Below are 10,066 nucleotides of genomic sequence, written 5' to 3'. Positions count from 1 at the left end.
AGCAGGTTGATGTAGAGACCGGTAGGGGCCAGTAGGTTGATGTAGGGGCCAGTAGATTGATGTAGGGACTGGTAGGGGCCAGCAGGTTGATGTAGAGACCGGTAGGGGCCAGCAGGTTGATGTATAGACCGGTAGGGGCCAGTAGGTTCATGTAGAAACTGGTAGGGGCCAGCAGGTTTATGTAGGGACTGGTAGGGGCCAGCAGGTTGATGTAGAGACCGTTAGGGGCCAGTAGGTTGATGTAGGGGCCAGTAGGTTGATGTAGAGACTGGTAGGGACCAGTAGGTTGATGTAGAGACCAGTAGGGGCCAGCAGGTTGATGTAGGGACCGGTAGGGGCCAGTAGGTTGATGTAGGGCCCAGTAGGTTGATGTAGGGGCCAGTAGGTTGATGTAGAGACCGGTAGGGGCCAGCAGGTTGACGTTGGGGCCAGTAGGTTGATGTAGAGACCAGTAGGGGCCTGCAGGTTGATGTAGAGACCAGTAGAGGCCAGCAGGTTGATGTAGGGACCGGTAGGGGCCAGTAGGTTGATATAGGGGCAAAGAGGTTCATGTAGGGGCCAGTAGGTTGATGTAGAGACCGGTAGGGGCCAGCAGGTTGATGTAGGGGCCAGTAGGTTGATGTAGGGGCCGGTAGGGGCCAGCAGGTTGATGTAGGGGACAGCAGGTTGATGTAGAGACCGGTAGGGGCCAGTAGGTGTAGTGGCCGGTAGGGGCCAGTTTCGGGGCTGGGCGGTGTAGTGCCAGGCCGTAGCTACAAGTACTCTAGGTCCAGAGCATGGTGGAGGGCCATGAGGTCAGAGTGGCTGGAGATTCTCCAGAACGGCATGTTGTGCTGCGGAGGGGAAACAGGACTGTTACAAGAGGTATCTCAAACATTTTAGCTGTTCAGGAAATTGTAAAAAACGTCCATATTTTACTATTAAGGAACACTCAATCACAAGAAGCATATTTGAATACATTTTCTTGGTGCTAGAGACATGACATGTTACAGAAAAGCAGGGGAGAGGAAACAAGACGAACAATAGTTGACCAAGATCCACTCTCCTGGCAATAACACAGTCATGATGGTACTAAATCTATTGATGATACTACTGGTACTATAACTAATGATGGTACTGCTGGTACTATAACTAATGATGGTACTACAGGTACTAAATCTATTGATGGTACTACTGGTACTACAACTAATGATGGTACTACTGGTACTATATCTAATGATGGTACTACTGGTACTATATCTAATGATGGTGCTACTGGTACTATATCTAATGATGGTACTACTGGTACTATATCTAATAATGGTACTATATCTAATGATGGTACTACTGGTACTATAACTAATGATGGTACTACTGGTACTACATCTAATGATGGTACTATAACTAATGATGGTACTACTGGTACTATATCTAATGATGGTACTACTGGTACTATATCTAATAATGGTACTATATCTAATATTAGTACTACTGGTACTATAACTAATGATGGTACTACTGGTACTATATCTAATGATGGTGCTACTGGTACTATATCTAATGATGGTACTACTGGTACTATATCTAATGATGGTACTACTGGTACTATATCTAATAATGGTACTATATCTAATGATGGTACTACTGGTACTATAACTAATGATGGTACTACTGGTACTACATCTAATGATGGTACTATAACTAATGATGGTACTACTGGTACTATATCTAGTGATGGTACTACATCTAATGATGGTACTATATCTTATGATGGTTCTACTGGTGCTATATCTAATGATGGTAATATATCTAATAATGCTACTACTGGTAATATATCTAATAATGGTACTATATCTAATGATTGTACTATATCTAATGATTGTAATATAACTAATGATGGTACTACTGGTACTGTAACTAATGATGGTACTATATCTAATGATGGTAATCTAACTAGTGATGGTACTATATCTAATGATGGTACTACTGGTACTATAACTAATGATGGTACTATATCTAATGATGGTACTGTAACTAATGATGGTACTATACCTAATGATGGTACTATATCTAATGATGGTACTACTGGTACTATAACTAATGATGGTACTATATCTAATGATGGTACTGTAACTAATGATGGTACTATACCTAATGATGGTACTATATCTAATGATGGTACTATATCTAATGATGGTACTATATCTAATGATGGTACTATATCTAAATGGTACTATATCTAATGATGGTACTATATCTAATGATGGTACTATAACTAATGATGGTACTATATCTAATGATGGTACTATAACTAATGATGGTACTATATTTAATGATGGTACTATATCTTATGATGGTACTACTGGTACTATAACTAATGATGGTACTATATCTAATGATGGTACTGTAACTAATGATGGTACTATACCTAATGACGGTACTATATCTAATGATGGTACTATATCTAATGATGGTAATATATCTAATGATGTTACTACTGGTACTATATCTAATGATGGTACTGTAACTAATGATGGTACTATACCTAATGACGGTACTATATCTACTGATGGTACTATAACTAATGATGGTACTATATCTAATGATGGTACTATATCTAATGATGGTACTATATCTAATGATGTTACTACTGGTACTATATCTAATGATGGTACTATATCTAATGATGGTACTATATCTAATGATGGTACTATATCTAATGATGGTACTATACCTAATGATGGCACTATTTCTAATGATGGTAGGACTGGTACTATGTCTAATGATGGTACTACTGGACCTATATCTAATGATGGTACTACATCTAATGATGGTACTATATCTAATGATGGTACTGTAACTAATGATGGTATTATACCCAATGATGGCACTATTTCTAATGATGGTACGACTGGACCTATATCTAATGATAGTACTACATCTAATAATGGAACTACTGGTACTATATCTAATGATTGTACTACATCTAATAATGGTACTACTGGTACTATATCTAATGATGGTAATACATCGAATAATGGTACTACTGGTACTGTAACTAATGATGGTACTATATCTAGTGATGGTACTATAACTAATGATGGTACTATATCTAATGATGGTAATATATCTAATAATGCTACTACTGGTACTATATCTAATGATGGTACTATATCTAGTGATGGTACTATATCTAATGATGGTACTCTAACTAATGATGGTAATATATCTAATGATGGTAATATATCTAATTATGGTACTATATCTAATGATGGTACTATATCTAATGATGGTAATATAACTAATGATGGTACTATATCTAATGATGGTACTACTGGTACTATATCTAATGATGGTACTATAACAAATGAAGTTATTGTAACTAACGATGGTACTATATCTAATGATGGTACTATAACTAATGATGGTACTACTGGTACTTTATCTAATGATGGTACTACTGGTACTATATCTAATGATGGTACTACTGGTACTATATCTAATGATGGTACTATATCTAATGATGGTACTATAACTAATGATGGAACTATATCTAATGATGGTACTATATCTAATGATGGTACTATATCTAATGATGGTACTATAACTAATGATGGCACTATTTGGTACTGTATCTAATGATGGTACTATATCTAATGATGGTACTACTATATCTAATGATGGTACTATATATAATGATGGTACTATATCTAAATGATGGTACTATATCTAATGATGGTACTATATCTAATGATGGTACTATATCTAATGATGGTACTATAACTACTGATGGTGCTACTGGTACTATATCTAATGATGGTACTACTGGTACTATATCTAATGATGGTACTATTGGTACTATATCTAATGATGGTACTATATCTAATGATGGTACTATAATTAATGATGGTACTATATCTACTATATCTAATGATGGTACTATATCTAATGATGGTACTATAACTAATGATTGTACTATATCTAATGATGGTACTATATCTAATGATGGTACTCTGCTTCACACTAACAAAACAAAATTCAATGGCAGTTAATGTTCTTTGAACTAAATAAAATATAAATAAAAACACCTAATGCTGAATTTGACTGCTATAGAGAGACAGCCCAGCTAATCAGACATTGTTCCCATGCAAGTAGCAGAGAGGGAGAAACATGAGTCGGAGAGAATGAAAGGGTCTTGTCAGGTAGAGTCCTCGACCTCCCTCCCTCCCTCCCTCCCTCCCTCCCTCCCTCCTGTGGTCCATTACCTCTGTCTTATCAAAGCTTTCTCTCAAAGTTCTCTCTCTCCCAGGCGTATGTTCCACTTAGAAGGCCCCTCCCTCCCTCCCTCCCTCCCTCCCTCCCTCCCTCCCTCAGAGTTCCCTCCCTCCCTCCCCCTCTCAGAGTTCTCTCTCTCCCAGGCGTATGTTCCACTTAGAAGGCCCCTCCCTCCCTCCCTCCCTCCCTCCCTCCCTCCCTCCCTCCCTCCCTCCCTCCCTCCCTCCCTCCCTCCCTCCCTCCCTCCCTCCCTCCCTCCCTCCCTCCCTCAGAGTTCCCTCCCTCCCTCCCCCTCTCAGAGTTCTCTCTCTCCCAGGCGTATGTTCCACTTAGAAGGCCCCTCCCTCCCTCCCTCCCTCCCTCCCTCCCTCCCTCCCTCCCTCCCTCCCTCCCTCCCTCCCTCCCCCTCTCAGAGTTCTCTCTCTCCCAGGCGTATGTTCCACTTAGAAGGTCCCTCCCTCCCTCCCCCTCTCAGAGTTCTCTCTCTCCCAGGCGTATGTTCCACTTAGAAGGCCCCTCCCTCCCTCCCTCCCTCCCTCCCTCCCCCTCTCAGAGTTCTCTCTCTCCCAGGCGTATGTTCCACTTAGAAGGCCCCTCCCTCCCTCCCTCCCTCCCTCCCTCCCTCCCTCCCTCCCTCCCTCCCTCCCTCCCTCCCTCCCTCTCTCCCTCCCTCCCTCCCTCCCTCCCTCCCTCCCTCCCTCCCTCCCTATCTCCCTCCCTCCCTCCCCCTCACAGAGTTCTCTCTCTCCCAGGCGTATGTTCCACTTAGAAGGCCCCTCCCTCCCTCCCTCCCTCCCCCTCTCAGAGTTCTCTCTCTCCCAGGCGTATGTTCCACTTAGAAGGCTTCCAGTGACCCTTAAAAAGCTCTTTGCTTTTTGTTTTGTAAATTGTCTTTGCTTTTAAGTTTAAAGGCTGGAGATGGTATCTTCCTCTCTGTCTCTCTCAATTTTCAATTCAATTGAAGGGCTTTATTGGCATGGGAAAACGTACAGTATGTTAACATTGCCAAATCAAATGAAGTAGATAGATAATAAATAAACAAAAGGCAAACGAACAATAAAAATGTACAGTAAATATTACACACACAAAAGTTCCAAAAGAATAAAGACATTTCAAATGTCATATGATGTGCAAATAGTTAAAGTACAAACGTGGAAGTAAATATAAATAAAAATGGGTTGTATTTACATTTAAAATGGTGTGTGTTCTTCACTGGTTGCCCTTTTCTCGTGGCAACAGATCACAAGTCTTGCTGCTGTGACGGCACACTGTGGAATTTCACCCAGTAGATATGGGACTTTATCAAAATTGGGATTTGTTTTCAATTTTTTTGTGGATCTGTGTAACCTGAGGGAAATGTGTGTCTCTAATATGGTCATACATTTGGGAGGAGGTTATGAAGTGCAGCTCAGTTTCCACCTAATTTTGATGGCAGTGTGCACACAGCCTGTCTTCTCTCGAGAGCCAGGTCTGCCTACGGCCTTTCTCAATAGCAAGGCTATGCTCACTGAGTCTGTACATAGTCAAAGCTTTCCTTAAGTTTAGGTCAGATACAGTGGTCAGTGTGTACTCTGCCAAATAGCATTCTAGTTTGCTCTGTTTTTTTGTTAATTCTTTCCAATGTATCTTTTAGTTTTCTCATGATTTGTTTGGGTCTAATTGTGCTGCTGTCCTGGGGCTCTGTAGGGTGTGTTTGTGTTTGTGAACAGAGCCCCAGGACCAGCTTTGCTTAGGGGACTCTTCTCCAGGTTCATCTCTCTGTAGGTGATGGATTTGTTATGGAATCACTTCCATTCAGGTGGTTGTAGAATTAGCGGGTATCGGCCTAATTCTGCTCTGCATGCATTATTTGGTGTTTTACGTTGTACACAGAGGATATTTTTGCAGAATTCTGCATGCAGAGTCTCAATATGGAGTTTGTCCCATTTTGTGAATTCTTGGTTGGTAAGCGGATCCCAGACCTCACAACCATAAAGGGCAATGGGTTCTATGACTGATTCAAGTATTTTTAGCCAGATCCTAATTGGTATGTTGAATTTTATGTTCCTTTGATGGCATAGAAGGCCCTTCTTTACCCTGCAGTAGTTTATATGTCAGGTGTCAGTCTGTTATATCTGCAGTATTTCTCCTGTCTTGTCCAGTGTCCTGTGTGAATTAAATTGCTCTGTCTAATTCGCTCTCTCTCTTTCTTTCTCTCTCTCTTTCTATCGGAGGACCTAAGCCCTAGGACCATGCCTCAGGACTACCTGGCCTGAGGACTGCTGTCCCCAGTCCACCTGGCTGTGCTGGCTCCAGTTTCAACTGTTCTGCCTGCGGCGATGGAACCCTGACCTGTTCACCGGACGTGCTACCTGTCCCAGACCTGCTGTTTTCAACTCTCTAGAGACAGCAGGAGTGGTAGAGATACTCTGAATGATCGGCTATGAAAAGCCAAATTACATTTACTCCTGAGGTGCTGACCTGTTGCACCCTCTACAACCACTGTGATTATTATTATCTGACCCTGCTGGTCATCTATGAACATTTGAACATTTTGGCCATGTTCTGTTATAATCTCCACCCGGCACAGCCAGAAGAAGACTGGCCACCACTCAGAGCCTGGTTCCTCTCTAGGTTTCTTCCTAGGTTTTGGCCTTTCTAGGGAGTTTTTCCTAGCCACCGTGCTTCTACACCTGCATTGCTTGCTGTTTGGGGTTTTAGGCTGGGTTTCTGTACAGCATTTTGAGATATCAGCTCAAAATATTCTTGCCTTGTCTCTCAGATCGTTAACAGCTTTGTGGATGTTATCTGTGGTGCTGATGTTCAGGCCAAGGTATGTATAGTTTTTTGTGTGCTTGAGGGCAATGGTGTCTAGATGGAATTTGTATTTGTGGTCCTGACAACTGGACCTTTTTTGGAAAAACATTATTTTGGTCTTACTGAGATTTACCGTCAGGGCCGAGGTCTGACAGAATCTGTACAGAAGATCTAGGTGCTGCTGTGGGCCCTACTTGGTTGGGGACAGAAGCACCAGATCATCAGTAAACAGTAGACATTTGACTTCAGATTCTAGTAGGGTGAGGCCGGGTGCTGCAGACTGTTCTAGTGCCCTCGCCAATACATTGATATATATGTTGAAGAGGGTGGGGCTTAAGCTGCATCTGTGTCTCACCCCACGACCCCATGGAAAGAAATGTGCGTGTTTTTTGCCAATTTTAACCGCACTCTTGTTGTTTGTGTACATGGATTTGAAAGAAGCACAGTGATGCCGAAACATTGGTGATTTACCCAATAAATTACTGGGAGTTTATATTTGGAGTGTGGGACTCTCTTCATCTTTAGGGCTCTCACTTCCCGTCTCTCCCTCCCTCCCTCCCTCCCTCCCTCCCTACCTCCCTCCCTCCCTCCCTCCCTCTCTCTCTCTCTCTCTGGACACACCACTTTCCATCAATTTGTATTGATCCTCATGCCAAATGGAGACAAACAGACTTTTGTTTTGTTTTGTTTTGTTTGTGTGCAGGGTGAATACGTGGTCTGTCGTACGGTAATTTGGTAAAAAGTCCATTGACATTTGCTCAGTACATTGTTTTCATTGAGGAAATGTACGAGTCTGCTGTTAATGATAATGCAGAGGATTTTCCCAAGGTTGCTGTTGACGCGGTTATTGGGGTCAAATTTGTCTCCACTTTTGTGGATTGGGGTGGTTAGTCATTGGTTACAAATATTGGGGAAAATGCCAGACTTATATATTTTTTATATATTTGGTTTATATTTTATAATTTCATCGACACCACAAGAGAGCAAGAGAGAGAGGTAGAGGTAGAGAGAGCGAGAGAGGAGAGAGAGAGGGAGAGAGATGTAGAGGTAGAGAGAGACAGAGAGAGGTAGAGGTAGAGAGAGCGAGAGAGAAGGAGAGAGAGAGAGGGAGAGAGAGGTAGAGGTAGAGAGAGAGACAGAGAGAGGTAGAGGTAGAGAGAGCGAGAGAGAGAGAAGGAGAGAGAGAGAGGGAGAGAGAGGTAGAGGTAGAGAGAGACAGAAAGAGGTAGAGGTAGACAGAGCGAGAGAGAAGGAGAGAGAGAGAGGGAGAGAGAGGTAGAGGTAGAGGTATAGAGACGGAGAGAGGGAGTCTAACAACCTGATTATTGTGATCTAGCTGCGTTGTGAAGTGCATCAAAAGCTTTTCACCCAGCAGCCTTTCTTGTTCTCTCTAACAGGGTTGTCATTGCAGTAAATATCCTAATCTCATCAACAAAGATTTAAGCTGTGTGAATGCATGTTCTATTTCTGCTGTAAACCTGAAAGGATCTGTCTAGCGTTACGCTGCTTAGGGCCATGGGTAAGAATATTTTCCTCACCTGTACACACTGTCTATTTCTCTCCCTCTACTTTCTCTCTCCTTCTATCTCTTTTCCCCTGCTCTCTCTCTCTCTCTCGTTCTCTCGTTATATCTCTATCCCTATCTCTCTCTCTCATTTTCTCTCTCCCTATCTATCTCCCTCTCTCTCTCCCTCTCTTTCTCTCTTTCTCTCTCCCTCTCTTTCTCTCTCCCTCTCTCTCTCTCCCTAAATCTATCTCCCCCTGCTCTTTCTCTCTATATATATATCTCTCTCCCCCTGCTCTCTCTCTGTCTCTCTCTCTCGTTCTCTCTCTCTCGTTATCTCTCTCTCGTTCACTCAATCCCTCTCTCTCTCCCTCTCTTTCTCTCTTTCTCCCTCTCTCTCTCTCTCTCCCCCCCTTTCTCTCTCTCGCTCTCCCCTCTCTCTCTCTCTCCCCCCTCTCTCTCTATCTCTCTGTCTCTCTCTCTCTCTCTCTCTCTCTCTCTCTCTCTCTCTCTGTCTCTCTCTCTCTCTCTGAACCTGAGACTGAGAGATGGAGGAGGAGTGGAGCTGATTTCTCCTGTTGTTCAACAGTCAATAAGATGACAAATGGGTGAAATTAAAGGGGGTGTTAAGTTTCTGCTCCTTCAGTTAGAAAGAATGGGAAGTAAGACCCATTCACAGCCACCAAAAGACCCATTCACGGCCACCCTAAGACCCATTCACGGCCACCCTAAGACCCATTCACAGCCACCCTAAGACCCATTCACGGCCACCCTAAGAACCATTCACAGCCACCCTAAGACCCATTCACGGCCACCCTAAGACCCATTCACGGCCACCCTAAGACCCATTCACGGCCACCCTAAGACCCATTCACGGCCACCCTAAGACCCATTCACGGCCACCCTAAGACCCATTCAAGGCCACCCTAAGACCCATTCAAGGCCACCCTAAGAACCATTCACGGCTACCCTAAGACCCATTCACAGCCACCCTAAGACCCATTCAAGGCCACCCTAAGAACCATTCACGGCTACCCTAAGACCCATTCACGGCCACCCTAAGACCCATTCACGGCCACCCTAAGACCCATTCACGGCCACCCTAAGAACCATTCACGGCCACCCTAAGACCCATTCACGGCCACCCTAAGACCCATTCACGGCCACCCTAAGACCCATTCACGGCCACCCTAAGACCCATTCACGGCCACCCTAAGACCCATTCACGGCCACCCTAAGACCCATTCACGGCCACCCTAAGACCCATTCACGGCCACCCTAAGACCCATTCACGGCCACCCTAAGACCCATTCACGGCCACCCTAAGACCCATTCACAGCCACCCTAAGACCCATTCACAGCCACCCTAAGACCCAATGAAGGATTCAAACTCATGGAATTTCAATTCAATTCATGAATTAATGAGTTAAAATGGGGTTGACCCTAATACTGATGCATACTGTATCTTTATCTACCATATATACTGATATACTGTATCTATATCTACTATAG

The 10,066-nt window shown here is 43.4% G+C and overlaps 1 protein-coding gene across 17 annotated transcripts in view; it reads right to left on the bottom strand.

The window, feature by feature from the left end:
- Positions 1-334: 334 nt before the first annotated feature.
- LOC139420131 (eyes absent homolog 1) overlaps positions 335-10,066 on the bottom strand; it is a 114,091-nt gene continuing 104,359 nt past the window's right edge. For 16 of the 17 annotated variants that reach the window (XM_071169876.1, XM_071169887.1, XM_071169880.1 and 13 more), the window contains one exon: positions 608-833. In XM_071169876.1, the coding sequence (XP_071025977.1) occupies positions 753-833 (81 nt within the window). In that variant the 3' untranslated portion in view covers positions 608-752. Of the gene's footprint in view, positions 834-10,066 lie in introns of all 17 variants that reach the window. The other variant, XM_071169884.1, reaches the window with a different exon arrangement.

Source organism: Oncorhynchus clarkii, chromosome 11, assembly GCF_045791955.1.
Source record: "Oncorhynchus clarkii lewisi isolate Uvic-CL-2024 chromosome 11, UVic_Ocla_1.0, whole genome shotgun sequence".
In the NCBI taxonomy this organism is placed as follows: domain Eukaryota; kingdom Metazoa; phylum Chordata; class Actinopteri; order Salmoniformes; family Salmonidae; genus Oncorhynchus; species Oncorhynchus clarkii.
This window is presented reverse-complemented; position numbering and strand designations above follow the sequence as displayed.